This window comes from Scyliorhinus canicula, chromosome 7, assembly GCF_902713615.1.
Source record: "Scyliorhinus canicula chromosome 7, sScyCan1.1, whole genome shotgun sequence".
NCBI lineage: Eukaryota > Metazoa > Chordata > Chondrichthyes > Carcharhiniformes > Scyliorhinidae > Scyliorhinus > Scyliorhinus canicula.
Window position 1 is genome coordinate 10,620,993 of NC_052152.1, and position 18,263 is coordinate 10,639,255.

At 45.0% G+C, this 18,263-nt stretch overlaps 1 protein-coding gene across 1 annotated transcript in view; it reads left to right on the forward strand.

Moving 5' to 3' along the window:
- LOC119968632 (E3 ubiquitin/ISG15 ligase TRIM25-like) overlaps positions 1-18,263 on the forward strand; it is a 162,555-nt gene that overhangs the window by 23,244 nt on the left and 121,048 nt on the right. Inside the window, exons 5-7 of the mRNA XM_038801254.1 lie at positions 1,272-1,328; positions 3,446-3,502; positions 14,003-14,059. Of these exons, the coding sequence (XP_038657182.1) occupies positions 1,272-1,328; positions 3,446-3,502; positions 14,003-14,059 (171 nt within the window). The remainder of the gene's footprint in view (positions 1-1,271; positions 1,329-3,445; positions 3,503-14,002; positions 14,060-18,263) is intronic.

Consider the following 18,263-nt stretch of genomic DNA (forward strand, 5'->3'; position numbering starts at 1 on the left):
GAGGACTGTCAGAGGATACAGCAGGATTTAGATCATTTGGAGACTTGGGCGGAGAGATGGCAGATAGAGTTTAATCCGGACAAATGTGAGGTAATGCATTTTGGAAGGTCTAATGCAGGTAGGGAATATACAGTGAATGGTAGAACCCTCAAGAGTATTGAAAGTCAGAGAGATCTAGGTGTACAGGTCCACAGGTCACTGAAAGGGGCAAGAAGGTAGTTAAGAAGGCATACGGCATGCTTGACTTCAGTGGCCAGGGCATTGAGTATAAGAATTGGCAAGTCATGTTGCAGCTGTATAGAACCTTAGTTAGGCCAAACTTGGAGTATAATGTTCAATTCTGGTCGCCACACTACCAGATGGATGTGGAGGCTTTAGAGAGGGTGCAGAAGAGATTTACCAGGATGTTGCCTGGTATGGAGGGCATTAGCTATGAGGAGCGGTTGAATAAACTCGGTTTGTTCTCACTGGAATGACGGAGGCTGAGGGGTGAACTGATAGAGGTTTACAAAATTATGAGGGGCATAGACAGAGTGGATAGTCAGAAGCTTTTTTCCAGGGTAGAGGATTCAATTACTAGGGGGCATAGGTTTAAGGTGCGAGGGGCAAGGTTTAGAGGAGATGTACGAGGCAAGTTTTTTACACAGAGGGTAGTGGGTGCCTGGGGGTGGAGACGGTCACATGCAGTACCTCATGAACAGAGACTAAAAACAGGCTTTTAGATTTGGCAAAAACATTGCAATTAACATTACCTGACAGAATACGAAAAGAAGAGGTACTAACAGCGCTAGCTGAGCATTTAAAATTGCCTGAGATACTGTCTGACTCAAACGAATGAACGGGCATCGTGCGACAATCACCAGGCAGGAATGTTCCCTTCCAGTCGGGGAACACTTCAGCAGTCAAGGGCATTCAGCCTCTGATCTCCGGGTAAGCGTTCTCCAAGGCGGTCTTCAGGATATACTTGATCCGCAATATCCTCACCTGTTGAGGCCCACTCAACGAGGGAAAATCTTCCCTTAGAAGTGGAAAATCGCCCTTAACCGGCCAGTGAAGTTGTTCAATTGGCCTCCTGGCAGACATCCAAATCACTGACCTTCCCACCGATGGCAGAGCAGCGGGAAAACAGCAGGCCCCCCTCCCTCACCTTTCCTCTATTTTCTGTACTACCTCCCAATCCATCCCTACAAGGATCTAGATAATTAAGATGCTCATCAAGTTTCCATTCATTTTTATTACTGAAAACGATTTTCATTATTTCCATCATTTAGATTTTCGTCCTTTGAAGATCACATCGAATCATGGGGCATTCCAGTAGCTCCAACAAGGTAGGAGAATTATGCACCCTTCCAACTATCCAGAGGTAGACGTGAGTAACGACCTATGAAGACCCAGGAGGCTGAGTAGTTGAGTCAACGTTGGTTTATTCAATGTCACAGGAAACGGCTGCTAGAGTGGCACACACACATACACACACATACACACACATACACACACACATGCACATACACACACACTGACACATACACACACACTGACACATACACACACACGAACATACACACACACACTGACACATACACATACACACACACGAACAAACACACACTGACACACACACGAACATATACACACTGACACACACACACACACACACACACACATACATACACACACATACATGCACATAGAAATACACATACACACGTACACACACACAGACACATACACACATACACAGACACATACACACACAGACACATACACACACACACACATAAAAACACACATACAATATGTCCCCGTCAAGACTACCAAGATTGTGATCCCTGTCTGGGCCTGCTTTTATGTGGTCTAATTATGAGACCCAGCTGGGCATGCTCAACCACGAGTGTGGAAGCTCCTATTTCACGGGTACCAGGGGAAGATTGATTAGGGTATCCCCTTGGGCCTCATAAGGGTTATTACACAACCGGTAGCTTCTGCCTCAATGATGACATCAAGATCAAAGCCAAAGGCTCAGCAATCTCTTCACTAGCTTCCCAAGGATCCTAGGATAAATCCCATCCGGCCCAGGGGACTTATCTATTTTCACACTGTCCAGAATTGCTAAAACCTCCTCCTTATGAACCTCAAACCCTTCTAGTCTAGTAGCCTGTATCTAAGTATTCTCCTCGACAACATTGTCTTTTTCCTGTGTGAATACCGACAAAAAATATTCCTTTAGCATCTCTCCTATCTCCTCGGACTCCATGCACAACTTCCCACCTCTGTCTTTGACTGGCCCTACTCTTACCCTAGTCATTCTTTTATTCCTGGCTTACGTTAACACTGCAATGATGTTACTGTGAATAGACCCTAGTCGCCACATTCTGGCGCCTGTTCGGGTACACTGAGGGAGAATTCAGAATGTTCAGATTACCGAACAAGCACGTCTTTCGGGAATTGTGGGAGGAAACCAGAGCACCTGGAGGAAACCCACGCAGACACGGGGAGAATGTGTAGACTCCACACGGACAGTGACCCAAGCCAGGAATCATACGTGGGACTTGGCGCTGTGAAGCCATCGTGCTAACCACTATGCTACCATACTTTACTCAGGCTATCCTGTTTTGTGTTTACAATTCCTAATCTGTTCATTTTAATTGACACACCTGTTGAAGATGATTTGTAATTAATTTAAAAATGATAATTTTAACATTTTACTTCGCCCAATTGTATCATAGATTATTTCGATACTTTCCTCGATGAAATTTAGTTCATGATTCTGCATTTTGCTCAGTCATTGGACTGGATTTTGCTGGTAATGTAAAAGCTTTTCTGCTGGAACTGAAAGATGGAGGTGATCTCACTTCCATCAGCAGTGGAATCTGGGGCAGCGTGTTGCTGGCAGCGGCTGGTTAACAGGCTGTTGTCAGGGCCACCATCTAATTAAGGAACAAATTGAGTGCACAATCAGGAATGGCAGGGCAAGTGCTGAGGTTAGTAGGCCTCGTCGATGGAGAGGATGTGATGGATCGCTGGGCAGCAGCACCTTGGCCGTAAGGGTTGGCTTTTGCCAGCATTGGCCATGCGTTGCCATAAAGAAGGAGCACGTGATAAATCCCACTGAGAGGCAGCCATACTTGATCCGCAATCTCCTCACCCGGTGCGGACCAATCAACGAGGGAAAATCTGCCCTCAGAAGTGGAAAATGGACCTTAACCGGCCAGTGAAGTTGTTAACTTGGCCTCCTGGCAGACATCCAAATCATTGACCTTCCCACCGGTGGCAAAGTGGCGGAGCAGTGGGAAAACAACAGGCTCCCCTCCCTCACCTCTCCTCTAGTTTGCCATCTGCACTACCTCCCAATCCATCCCTACAAGGGTCTAGATAATTAAGATGCTCATCAAGTTTCCATTCATTTTTATTATTGAAAACGATTTTCATTATTTCCATAATTTAGATTTTCGCCCTTTGAAAATTACTACGATTCATCGGATATTCAAGCAGCTGTAACAAGGTAGGAGAATTAAGCACTCTTCCAACTGTCCAGAGGTAGACGTGAGTAACCACCTATGAAGACCCAGGAGGCTGAGTAGTTGAGTCAACGTTGGTTTATTCAATGTCACAGGAAACGGCTGCTAGAGTGGCACACACACATACACACACATACACACACACATAGAACATAGAACAGCACAGAACAGGCCCTTCGGCCCTCGATGTTGTGCCGAGCCATGATCACCCTACTCAAACCCACGTATCCACCCTATACCCGTAACCCAACAACCCACAGACACATACACATACAGACACATATATATACACACACACAGTATATGTCCCCGTCGAGACTACCATGATTGTGATCCCTGTGTGGGCCTGCTTTTATGCTGTCTAATTACGAGCCCCAGCTGTGTGGTCTCAACCCACGAGTGTGGAAACTCCTATTTCACGAGTACCAGGGAAAGATTGATTAGGGTATCCCCATGAGCCTCATGAGGTTTATTACACAACCGGTATTTTCTGCCTCACTGTAAGCAATACCAAGAAATATCAGTCAATAGTTTCAAAAAAATGGAACCTAAGCAGATGATGTAAATCTGTGTTGCAATCTGCAAAGATATCAATAGTTGTTGCATGCGGCCCAATTGGAGACACTTGGGCTGGGATTTTCCAGGCCGGCTGTGGGGGGATTCACCGCCGTATAATGCGCTGTGCCAGCCAAAAGTTAATTGATTTTCATTGGGAGCGGGTGATCCCAGCAGTGGGTGGGATTGGAAAATCCCACCCTTGGAATGCCCAAGATATTTGAATCCAGAATAAACCTTGAGGTGCTGTAAAGATTAAAGTTTGAGTAGACATTCTCTATATTTTTTCAAGGCAGTTAGACACATGCAATAAATTCGGGCCTTAAAGTGGCACTCACAACCTATACGTTAATTTTAAATAATGTGGTCCAGAATTCAGGAGAACGAGAGATGATTGAAATCAAACACATACAATTCTTCAGAGCTTGTCAGGTTGAATGTTTCCCTGGCTGGGGAATCTAGAACGCAGCCATTTTGGGTGAGGGTGGCTGCACGGTGGCAGAGGGGTTAGCACTGCTGCCTTATAGCTCAGGGGGCCCAGGTTCAATTCCGGCCTTGGGTGACTGTGTGGAGTTTGCACATTCTCCTCATGCAGAGATCTTCTTGTCCAGAGAGACTGTCAATCAGGAAGGATTCCAGTTGGAGGAAGAAGAACTAATATGGACTATATTATTATAAATGTTTGTGAGTTTTGTTTTGTTAAACACTGTCAATATTTCTTGAAGGAAAGTGAAAAGGTGAAAAATGAAACCATCTTGAAGTTGATGGTATATTTTTTTTCTTGGATGGAGGTGTCATGTGAGAGTACCTTTAAGAAATGGGTGTTTAACAAATAGCAGTAGTGGATGTACCTTTAAGAAACCACAACTTCACGGGCAGCACGGAAGCATAGTGGTTAGCATCAATGCTTCACAGCTCCAGGGTCCCAGGTTCGGTTCCCGGCTGGGTCACTGTCTGTGCGGAGTCTGCACGCCCTCCCCGTGTGTGCGTGGGTTTCCGCCGGGTGCTCCGGTTTCCTCCCACAGTCCAAAGATGTGCGGGTTAGGTGGATTGGCCATGCTAAATTGCCCGTAGTGTCCTAAAAAGTAAGGTTAAGGGGGAGTTGTTGGGTTACGGGTATAGGGTGGATACGTGAGTTTGAGTAGGGTGATCATTGCTCGGCACAACATCGAGGGCTGAAGGGCCTGTTCTGTGCTGTACTGTTCTATGTTCTACGTTCTATGTTCTAAATGGTAGTTTATAAAATAGCTGGAGTGGGTGTAACTTTAAGAAATGGGTGTTTGTCAATCGGCTGCAGTGATGTCAGAGAGTGGGTGGAGCTGGGCTGTCTGCCTGCTTTTACTTTCACTTTGGGCTGTCTGCTACACGGTGTGTTTTAGTTTTGTTTTGAGAGCAGGATAGCTTCAGGCAAAGCAAGCAGCTGCATAAGGACCCCTCTGCAATCTAAAGACTGTCTCCAGATCATTTGGATGATTTCAAAGTGATAACTGCTCTCAGTAGAGAATTTAAACCTGATTTCTGTGTTAAAAGGGTCTTTTGTCTAATGGGTGTCTCAAGGAAAGACTAAGGGTTACATATAAAATATTGTATCTGTGGGGATGATTGGTGTTGATAGTAGTTAAGATGTTTACTGTGGTTTTCTAAAGTGTTCACTGGTTTCATAAATGAACATTGTTTTAATTTAAAAGTACTTTTGTTTCTGTTGCATCACACCTGTAAAGTGAGCCGTTGTGCTCCCCATAACCACAATCTATTCAAAGTTATGGGCCAGGATAGTTAGCACAGATTTGTGAGGGGGAAGTCTTGCCTCACAAGTTTGATTGTCTTCTTTGAGGAGGTAACTAAGTACATAGATGATGTAGAGCAGTTGATGTCATATACATGAATTTTAGGAAGGCGTTTGATAAGGTGCCCGATGGTCGGCTCATGCAGAAAGTAAGGAGGCATGTCACAGAGGGAAATTTGGCTGATTGGATCAGTAACTGGCTATCACATAGAAGACAGAGGGTGGTGGGAGATGGTAAATTTTCATCCTGGAGCCCAGTCACCAGCGGTGTACCACAGCGATCAGTGCTGGCCGCTCTGCTATTTGTGATTTTTATCAATTACTTGGATGATGGAGTTGAAGGTTGGGTGAGTAAATTTGCTGATGAGATCAAGATTGATGGTGTTGTGGATAATGTGGAGGGCTGTTGCAGGCTGCAAAGAGACATTGATAGGATGCAGAGCTGGGCTGAAAAGTGTCAGATGGAGTTTAACCCTGATAAGTATGAGGTGATTCATTTTAGTGAGACAAATTTGAATGCAGATTACATGGTTAGCGGCAGGGTTCTGAAGAATGTGGAGGAACAGAGAGATCTCGGAGTTCATGTCCATAGATCTCTGAAAGTTGCTACGCAAGTGGATAGAGCCGTGAAGAAAGCCTACAGTGTGTTCGCATTTATTCACAGGGGGATTAAGTTTAAGAGCCGTGAGGTTATGCTGCAACTGTACAAGACCTTGGTTAGACCACATTTGGAGTATTGTGTGCAGTTCTGGTCACCTCATTATAGGAAGGATGTGGAAGCATTGGAAAGGGTGCAAAGGAGATTAACCGGGATGCTGCCTGGATTGGTGGGTAGGTTTTATGAGGAAAGGTAGAGGGAGCTAGGGCTTTTCTCATTGGAGCAAAGGAGGATGAGAGGTGACTTAATTGAGGTGCATAAGATGATGAGAGGGATAGATAGAGTGGACGTTCAGAGACTTTTTCCTCTGGTGGATGTAACTGTTACAAGCAGGCATAGCTTTAATGTTCATGGTGGAAGAAATAGGAGGGATGTCAGAGGTCGGTTCTTTACTCAGAGAGAGGTTGGGGCGCACTCCCAGCCATGGTAGTGGCTTCGGACACATTTGGAACTTTCAAGCGGTTATTGGATAGGCACATGGAGTGCACTAGAATGATTGGGAGTAGGTTGATTTGATCTTAGTTTCAGACTAGCTCGGCACAACATTGTGGGCCAAAAGGTTACAGTACAGTTCAATGTTCTACATTCAGGTGAACTCCATGATACACTTTGGGGTTCTCTAAACCCTGGCCTGTAATACAAGGCACAAGTCAGGAGTGTGATGGAATAATCTCCACTTGCCAGGTTTAGTGCAGTCTGAACAACACTCAGAAGCTCAACGCTAGCTTGGACAAAGCAGCCCATTTGATTGTCACGTCTTCATTCACTCCCTCACTGTGGTGATCACAAGTTAACTAGATGCAATACAACTGAGCAAACACTAGAGGGGGCACGGGAGAGCCATATAAATAGACGGGGACAGGAAGTGAGGACACACTTCACAGAGGGCAGAACTTGGAGCAGGACACACACGCCAGCTAGGAGCACTGAAGGTAGCCATAGGTAACAGCTCTGAAGAGAGAACAAACTCACAATAAAGCATCTTCTCCACATTTGAGACTACGAGCTTTATTAAGACACGAGTAACAACACATGGTACCCAGGAGTGGCTTCAGACGCTTACTACAGGACAACTCAGTGGCAGATACAGAAAGCTCAAAATGGCATGGAAATCTCCTACTGGACATTTGACTTGGGAAGACATCGCTAATTCGAGGATGTGGTATGGATACCCAGATCAGCTGGACCAGACTGGCGTTGTAAGAAATGTCTGGAAAAGGTTTAAACAAATGTTTGATATTTATCTCATAGCTAATGATGTACAAGAAGCCTCAGACAACATTAAAATAGCAATTCTCACCGCAGGGCCTGTAAATAGGAAAGTGTATAATGGATTTAAATACTCAAAAGGTGAAGACAGAAACAGCTTACAAACGTTACTAAACAAATTTGAAGAGTACTGTGAGAAATTTGAACAGCAAGGCATGCTCAGAGACCAAACTGCACAGAGACTGAGTGATGCAAAACTTAAAAAATCACGAAAAGAACAAGAAATCGCGAATGAAAAGTACAGATCAAAAAGAAGAAATAACAAGAATTTCTCACAAAGCCAAAACGCTGAAACCCTGTCCAGATCGGGAAGAGAAGATTACTTACGACTTTTGGAGGTCCAGTCCTGGTGGGAAAGAAAAATCCCTGAAATCCGCGAAAAACGCGAAAAAATGGCGTCGGAGCACATTTTGCAGTCTCCGGTAAGCAAAGAACTACAAATCGCGTCTGCGCATGCGCCGGAACCAGAAGCCGCGCATGCGCAGTTTAAAAAAGATTGCGGTGCTGATCGTTATGCGCATGCGCAAGCCGCGCATGCGCAGTCAACAAAAGTCTTGGTCGCGGATCGTCATGCGCATGCGCAAGCCGCGCATGCGCAATGGACACAGAACCGCACAGGGAAGGAAAGCCGATTTGCGCATGCGCAATTCATTCCTACGCATGACGTCTGAGCATCCCGACCACGCCCACTTAAAAGGGAAATGCCCGAAAATTGAAAATAAGACACTTAAAGTGGTAAACACAAATTTTCTTGCCTCAGGACACAGAAAAACGCCTGAACTTAAACCAACAGTTAAAAACAACTTGCACAACACCCTGAAAAAAGCAGTCTGCACCACCCAAAGTGAAGAGAACAAAAAGAATTCCGAAACAACAAAAGATGATTTGTTTTTCGAAGATTACCTCTCAGACATAGCTGAGACAGTCGGATATGCTTATCACAGCATCAGCGACACGGTCGCAAAGTTCAACACGAATCAACTCGTGGTAGAAGAATCCAACCAGGATGATTTGGTTTTCGAAGAATACTACTCAGACACAGCTGAGTCAGTCGGATATGCTTATCACAACATCAGCGACACGGTCGCAAAGTTCAACACGAATCAACTCGTGGTAGAAGAAGCCAACGAAGATGAAATGGGTATCAAAGAATACTACTCAGACATGGAGGAGTTATTTGGACATGCTGATCACAGCATCAGCGACACCGTTGCAAAGCTCAACACGACTCTACTCATGGTAGATGAATCCAACACCATGATGCCATGGCAGCTCATCGATACATTGGATGACAGCAATACCCTAGACGAAGACGACGCCACACAGAGAGCACAGGAAGACTCCACAGAGCGAGCAATGACAGGCTCCACAGTGCGAGTGATGAAAGACTCCAAAAGGGATGCAAGCAAACACTCCCTGGCGAACACCATGCATGAACAAGACCATGCAGGTAAACCCGCTGTATCTGAGCAACCGCAAGCAGACTATGAAAGTCTACCAAGCTCACAGGAACAAGAAGAAGACAATGCACCTCTACCCACTGCATGCGAAGACAGTGACAAGGTGATCACACTCGACGTACAGGATCACAGCGAGACTGACAGTTCTCAGCTTGTCTGTACCGACGCACAGAGCGAAAACAGTAACAAGGTGATCGCACTCGACGTACAGGATCACAGAGAGACTGACAGTTCTCAGCTTGTCTGTACAGAAGCACAGAGTCGGGCCACCCAACAGTCCAGAGAGACGATGCCGAAAGAAAACATGCAGATTTTGACTCCAGAAGAGGAGCACCTGGAGTCCAGAGAGACAACGCCGAAAGAAACCATGCAGATTCTGACTCCAGAAGAGGAGCACCTGGAGTCCAGAGAGACCAAGCCAAAAGAAACCATGCAGATTTTGACTCCAGAAGAGGAGCACCTGGAGTCCAGTGAGACAACATCAACGGAAATCATGAAGATTTCAACTCCAGAAGAGGAGCGCCAGAAGTCCACAGACACCACGTCAATTGTAATCATGGAGGTTTTGACTCCAGAAGAGGAGCGCCAAGAATCCAGAGACACCGCATCAAATGAAATCGAGAAGAATTTGACTCCGGAAGAGGAGCACCAAGAAAGCAAAGATGAGGAATCCAATTCTCCACAACTGATTGATGTCACCTGCACCGATGCAACATCAGATCATTCGCACCACTCTCGAGACGGAATGCTCAATGACTCAAATTATCCACTTGGGACACTCATAGAGTATAACAAGAAAAACAAAAGTCAAAAGAAGCACAGCAGAAACGGGACAAACAACAGCAAGAACAAAAGCAACATGAAGCGCGACAAGACCAACAACAATAGCAAGAAGCACAGCAGAAACGAGAACGACAACAGCAAGAACAAAAGCAACATGAAGCGCGACAAGATAAACAACAAAGTCAGGCACAAAGATAGCGACAACGACAGAGACAGAAACAACAAGAACGGCAACGAAAACAACAAAGTCAGGAACAAAGATAGCGACAACACCAAAGACAGAAACAACAAAAACAGGTACGACAGAAACAACAGCAATGAAACAACGACTTGTACACAATGGTACTACTCGGCACATGAAGGACAATGCCACAGCACACTGCAAAACGATGACAAGACTACAAACATGCCATGGGATGACAACGAATCGCACAAACTCACGTCTGCTCCAGAACGAGCAAGCACACCAGCATCCAAGGCGGATGAGACAATAAATCAACACCACAAGCACAGAAAAAAGTCCATGCCAGTCAACATCAGTGAGGTGACCATGCAAACACCTCGGGATGATGCATTGGGTACTTAAAATAACAAGGAACACCAACAACATTCACAGCGGACTTGCAATATCAATATCACCACGTCATCAACAACAAAAAGAAAAAAAAGCTCTGAACAAATTCATCAAGTTTGGACTCATAAATGTTTTTATTAAGATTGGACATATAACTACATTGGCTTTGTACAATATGCAATAGCACCATCACCTGTATAGATACGCATATCATAAGTAACTGTTTTCTATAATTTTGATGTACAGCAAATATGTAAAGAGAAAAAGGGGGATGTGGTGATCGTAGATTGACTAGATACAAAACAACTGAGCAAACACCAGAGGGAGAGCTATAAATACACCGGGACAGGATGTACAATTTTCTTTAACGATGTACAGAAAATATGTAAAGAGAAAAAGGGGGATGTGGTGATCACAAGTTAACTAGATGCAATACAACTGAGCAAACACTAGAGGGGGCACGGGAGAGCCATATAAATAGACGGGGACAGGAAGTGAGGACACACTTCACAGAGGGCAGAACTTGGAGCAGGACACACACGCCAGCTAGGAGCACTGAAGGTAGCCATAGGTAACAGCTCTGAAGAGAGAACGAACTCACAATAAAGCATCTTCTCCACATTTGAGACTACGAGCTTTATTAAGACACGAGTAACAACACACTCACCACTGATGAAAACAGTGGCAGCATTGTGTAAACGATGCATCTACACGATGCACTGCTTTGAGAGCACCATCCAAACCCATGACCACTATGGAAGGACAAGGGCAGCAGACTCCACCACTTCTTTCCAATAATATACTTCATTCGTAAAATATCTGAAAGAATATTACAAACCTTTCAAATTGGCCAGCACACAAAGTGAAATAATATTCAGGTTTTCTCCATACATCATGTTGCTCTCTGAGGTGCATCAATACAGTCCAAGAAAGAGGTTCCCCTCCAAGTCATTCACCATCCTAACTTTTAAATATACGCTGTTCCTTCACTGTCCCTGAGTCAAAGTCCCAGAGCTCCCTCCCTAACAGCACTGTGGGTGCACCGACACTTTCTACTGCAGCAGTTCAAGAAGACAGCTCACCACAACCTTCGCAAGTGCAACTAGAGATGGACAATAACGTTGGACCTTGGTAACGACTCCCAGACCCCATAAATACATTTTTAAAAATCTCATTCAATTTTCAACATTTTTGCATAATTCCAAGAATTGTAATGAATCAGCATTTATTTATAATCTTTATTGTCACAAGTTGAACATAGAACATTACAGCGCAGTACAGGCCCTTCATCCCTCAATTATGCGCCAACCTGTGAAACCACTCTAAAGTCCACCTACACTATTCCCTTATCATCCATATGTTTACACAATGACCATTTAAATGCCCTTAATGTTGGCGAGTCCACTACTGTTGCAGGCAGGGCATCCACGCCCTTACTACTCTCTGAGTAAACAACCTACCTCTGACATCTGTCCTATATCTATTTCCCCTCAATTTAAAGCCATGTCCCTTCACACTAGACATCACCATCTGAGGAAAAAGGCTCACACTGTCCACCCTATCTAATCCTCTGATCATCTTGTATACCTCAATTAAGTCACCTCTTAACCTTCTTCTCTCTAACAAAACAGCCTCAAGTTCCTCAGCCTTCCCTCACAAGATCTTCGCTCTGTACAAGGCAACATTCTGGTAAATGTCCTCTGCACCCTTTCCAATGCAGCCACGTGCTTCCTGTGATGCGGCGACCAGAACTGCACGCAATACTCCAAATGCAGCCACACCAGACTTTTGTACAGCTGTAACATGACCTCTGTAGTGATATGCATCACTGTAAATACACAAGGAGTTCATGTAAATACACGTAGACTAGATAGACATGAGAGGGAGCACCAGAAACATCACACACAGACATTCAACCAATAGCTCAGTAAGATAGGACACGACCAATGGGCATTGACGATACACACAGAGGTGACACTACCACAGGAGGGCATTACACCAGCCCATATAAAAGGACACAGCACACATGCTCTGCCTCTTTCCAGTGGGGCCACTCAGTGTGTGCACAGGGTTGAGTCAACACATCATACCCACCACCTGGATTGTAGCAGACTGGTTCATCAGTCTGAATAGCTATAGCAGGATTAAAGGGAGATTCAAATCCAAGTAGGAGCATTGTTAACAGTTTAAATAAACGTGTTAAAGCTATCTCCAAGTCTGAACATTCCTTTTCAGAGAGCACATCAAGGAATCAGCTTATTCTATGCCAAGAGCATAACAAAACAACCTACGAAACTCAATCCCTCTACCAGTAAAAGCTAACACACCGTTCACCTTCTTAACAACCGTATCAACCTGGGTGGCAACTTTCAGGGATCTATGTACATGGACACCGAGATCTCTCTGCTCTTCCACACTACCAAGAATCTTACCATTAGCCCAGTACTCTGTCTTCCTGTTATTCCTTCCAAAATGAAGGACGTGGGACATGGAATACGTGGGACATTGGTGCTGTGAAGCCATAGTGCTAACCACTATGCTACCATACTTTACTCAGGCTATCCTGTTTTGTGTTTACAATTCCTAATCTGTTCATTTTAATTGACACACCTGTTGAAGATGATTTGTAATTAATTTAAAAATGATAATTTTAACATTTTACTTCGCCCAATTGTATCATAGATTATTTCGATACTTTCCTCGATGAAATTTAGTTCATGATTCTGCATTTTGCTCAGTCATTGGACTGGATTTTGCTGATAATGTAAAAGCTTTTCTGCTGGAACTGAAAGATGGAGGTGATCTCACTATAACCAGCAGTGGAATCTGGGGCAGAGTGTTGCTGGCAGCGGCTGGTTAACAGGCGGTTGTCAGGGCCACTATCTAATTAAGGAACAAATTGAGGGCACAATCAGGATGGCAGGGCAAGTGCTGAGGTTAGTAGGCCTCGTCGATGGAGAGGATGTGATGGATCGCTGGGCAGCAGCACCTTGGCCGTAAGGGTTGGCTTTTGCCAGCATTGGCCATGCGTTGCCATAAAGATGGAGCACGTGATAAATCCCACTGAGAGGCAGCCATACTTGATCCGCAATCTCCTCACCTGGTGCGGCCTCTTAACGAGGGAAAATCTGCCCTCAAAAGTGGAAAATGGACCTTAACCGGCCAGTGAAGTTGTTCAAATGGCCTCCTGGCAGACATCCAAATCATTGACCTTCCCACCGATGGCAAAGTGGCGGAGCAGTGGGAAAACAACAGGCTCCCCTCCCTCACCTCTCCTCTAGTTTGCCATCTGCACTACCTCCCAATCCATCCCTACAAGGGTCTAGATAATTAAGATGCTCATCAAGTTTCCATTCATTTTTATTATTGAAAACGATTTTCATTATTTCCATCATTTAGATTTTCGCCCTTTGAAGATCACATCGAATCATGGGGCACTCCAGTAGCTCCAACAAGGTAGGAGAATTATGCACTCTTCCAACTGTCCAGAGGTAGACGTGAGTAACCACCTATGAAGACCCAGGAGGCTGAGTAGTTGAGTCAACGTTGGTTTATTCAATGTCACAGGAAACGGCTGCTAGAGTGGCACACACACATACACACACACATAAAACATAGAACATAGAACAGTACAGCACAGAACAGGCCCTTCGGCCCTCGATGTTGTGCTGAGCCATGATCACCCTACTCAAACCCACGTATCCACCCTATACCCGTAACCCAACAACCCCCCCCCCCCCCCCCCCCTAACCTTACTTTTTAGGTCACTACGGGCAATTTAGCATGGCCAATCCACCTAACCCGCACATCTTTGGACTGTGGGAGGAAACCGGAGCACCCGGAGGAAACCCACGCACACACGGGGAGGACGTGCAGACACCACACAGACAGTGACCCAGCTGGGAATCGAACCTGGGACCCTGGAGCTGTGAAGCATTTATGCTAACCACCATGCTACCTTGCTGCCCACACACGAACATACACACACTGACACACACATGCGAACATACACACACTGACACACACACGCGAACATACACACACTGACACATGCACACACACATACATGCACATACATATACACACACACATACATACACATAGACACACATACACACACACACACAGACACAGACACATACACATACAGACACATATATACACACACACACAGTATATGTCCCCGTCGAGACTACCAAGATTGTGATCCCTGTGTGGGCCTGCTTTTATGCTGTCTAATTACGAGCCCCAGCTGTGTGGTCTCAACCCACGAGTGTGGAAACTCCTATTTCACGAGTACCAGGGGAAGATTGATTAGGGTATCCCCATGGGCCTCATGAGGTTTATTACACAACCGGTATTTTCTGCCTCACTGTAAGCAATACCAAGAAATATCAGTCAATAGTTTCAAAAAAATGGAACCTAAGCAGATGATGTAAATCTGTGTTGCAATCTGCAAAGATATCAATAGTTGTTGCATGCGGCGCAATTGGAGACACTTGGGCTGGGATTTTCCAGGCCGGCTGTGGGGGGATTCACCGCCGTATAATGCGCTGTGCCAGCCAAAAGTTAATTGATTTTCATTGGGAGCGGGTGATCCCAGCAGTGGGCGGGATTGGAAAATCTCACCCTTGGAATGCCCAAGATATTTGAATCCAGAATAAACCTTGAGGTGCTGTAAAGATTAAAGTTTGAGTAGACATTCTCTATATTTCTTCAAGGCAGTTAGACACATGCAATAAATTCGGGCCTTAAAGTGGCACTCACAACCTATACGTTAATTTTAAATAATGTGGTCCAGAATCACTGGAATTCAGGAGAACGAGAGATGATTGAAATCAAACACATACAATTCTTCAGAGCTTGTCAGGTAGATGCTGAGAGAATGTTTCCCTGGCTGGGGAATCTAGAACGCAGCCATTTTGGGTGAGGGTGGCTGCACGGTGGCAGAGGGGTTAGCACTGCTGCCTTATAGCTCAGGGGGCCCAGGTTCAATTCCGGCCTTGGGTGACTGTGTGGAGTTTGCACATTCTCCTCGTGCAGAGATCTTCTTGTCCAGAGAGACTGTCAATCAGGAAGAATTCCAGTTGGAGGAAGAAGAACTAATATGGACTATATTATTATAAATGTTTGTGAGTTTTGTTTTGTTAAACACTGTCAATATTTCTTGAAGGAAAGTGAAAAGGTGAAAAATGAAACCATCTTGAAGTTGATGGTATATTTTTTTTCTTGGATGGAGGTGTCATGTGAGAGTACCTTTAAGAAATGGGTGTTTAACAAATAGCGGTAGTGGATTTACCTTTAAGAAACCACAACTTCACAGGCAGCACGGTAGCATAGTGGGTCGCATCAATGTTTCACATCTCCAGGGTCCCAGGTTCGATTCCCGGCTGGGTCACTGTCTGTGCGGAGTCTGCACGTCATCCCCGTGTGTGCGTGGGTTTCCTCCGGGTGCTCCGGTTTCCTCCCACAGTCCAAAGATGTGCGGGTTAGGTGGATTGGCCATGCTAAATTGCCCGTAGTGTCCTAAAAAGTAAGGTTAAGGGGGAGTTGTTGGGTTACGGGTATAGGGTGGATACGTGAGTTTGAGTAGGGTGATCATTGCTCGGCATAACATCGAGGGCTGAAGGGCCTGTTCTGTGCTGTACTGTTCTATGTTCTAAATGGTTGTTTATAAAATAGCTGGAGTGGGTGTAACTTTAAGAAATGGGTGTTTGTCAATCGGCTGCAGTGATGTCAGAGAGTGGGTGGAGCTGGGCTGTCTGCCTGCTTTTACTTTCACTTTGGGCTGTCTGCTACACGGATTGTTTTAGTTTTGTTTTGAGAGCTGGATAGCTTCAGGCAAAGCAAGCAGCTGTATAAGGACCTCTCTGCAATCTAAAGACTGTCTCCAGATCATTTGGATGATTTCAAAGTGATAACTGCTCTCAGTAGAGAATTTAAACCTGATGTCTGTGTTAAAAGGGTCTTTTGTCTAATGGGTGTCTCAAGGAAAGACTAAGGGTTACATATAAAATATTGTATCTGTGGGGATGATTGGTGTTGATAGTTGTTAAGATGTTTACTGTGGTTTTCTAAAGTGTTCACTGGTTTCATAATGAACATTGTTTTAATTTAAAAGTACTTTTGTTTCTGTTGCATCACACCTGTAAAGTGAGCCGTTGTGCTCCCCATAACCACAATCTATTCAAAGTTACGGGCCAGGATAGTTAGCACAGATTTGTGAGGGGGAAGTCTTGCCTCACAAGTTTGATTGTCTTCTTTGAGGAGGTAACTAAGTACATAGATGATGTAGAGCAGTTGATGTTGTATACATGAATTTTAGGAAGGTGTTTGATAAGGTGCCCGATGGTCGGCTCATGCAGAAAGTAAGGAGGCATGGCACAGAGGGAAATTTGGCCGATTGGATCAGTAACTGGCTATCACATAGAAGACTGAGGGTGGTGGGAGATGGTAAATTTTCATCCTGGAGCCCAGTCACCAGCGGTGTATCACAGCGATCAGTGCTGGCCGCTCTGCTATTTGTGATTTTTATCAATTACTTGGATGATGGAGTTGAAGGTTGGGTGAGTAAATTTGCTGATGAGATCAAGATTGGTGGTGTCGTGGATAATGTGGAGGGCTGTTGCAGGCTGCAAAGAGACATTGATAGGATGCAGAGCTGGGCTGAAAAGTGTCAGATGGAGTTTAACCCTGATAAGTGTGAGGTGATTCATTTTAGTGAGACAAATTTGAATGCAGATTACATGGTTAGGGGCAGGGTTCTGAAGAATGAGGAGGAACAGAGAGATCTCGGTGTTCATGTCCATAGATCTGTGAAAGTTGCTACGCAAGTGGATAGAGCCGTGAAGAAAGCCTACAGTGTGTTCGCATTTATTCACAGGGAGATTAAGTTTAAGAGCCGTGAGGTTATGCTGCAACTGTACAAGACCTTGGTTAGACCACATTTGGAGTATTGTGTGCAGTTCTGGTCACCTCATTATAGGAAGGATGTGGAAGCATTGGAAAGGGTGCAAAGGAGATTAACCGGGATGCTGCCTGGATTGGTGGGTAGGTTTTATGAGGAAAGGTAGAGGGAGCTAGGGCTTTTCTCATTGGAGCAAAGGAGGATGAGAGGTGACTTAATTGAGGTGCATAAGATGATGAGAGGGATAGATAGAGTGGACGTTCAGAGACTTTTTTCTCGGGTGGATGTAACTGTTACAAGCAGGCATAGCTTTAATGTTCATGGTGGAAGAAATAGGAGGGATGTCAGAGGTCGGTTCTTTACTCAGAGAGAGGTTGGGGCGTGGAACGCACTCCCAGCTATGGTAGTGGCTTCGGACACATTTGGAACTTTCAAGCGGTTATTGGATAGGCACATGGAGTGCACTAGAATGATTGGGAGTAGGTTGATTTGATCTTAGTTTCAGACTAGCTCGGCACAACATTGTGGGCCAAAAGGTCTGTACTGTGCTGTACAGTTCAATGTTCTACATTCAGGTGAACTCCATGATACACTTTGGGGTTCTCTAAACCCTGGCCTGTAATACAAGGCACAAGTCAGGAGTGTGATGGAATAATCTCCACTTGCCAGGTTTAGTGCAGTCTCAACAACACTCAGAAGCTTAACGCTAGCTTGGATAAAGCAGCCCATTTGATTGTCACGTCTTCATTCACT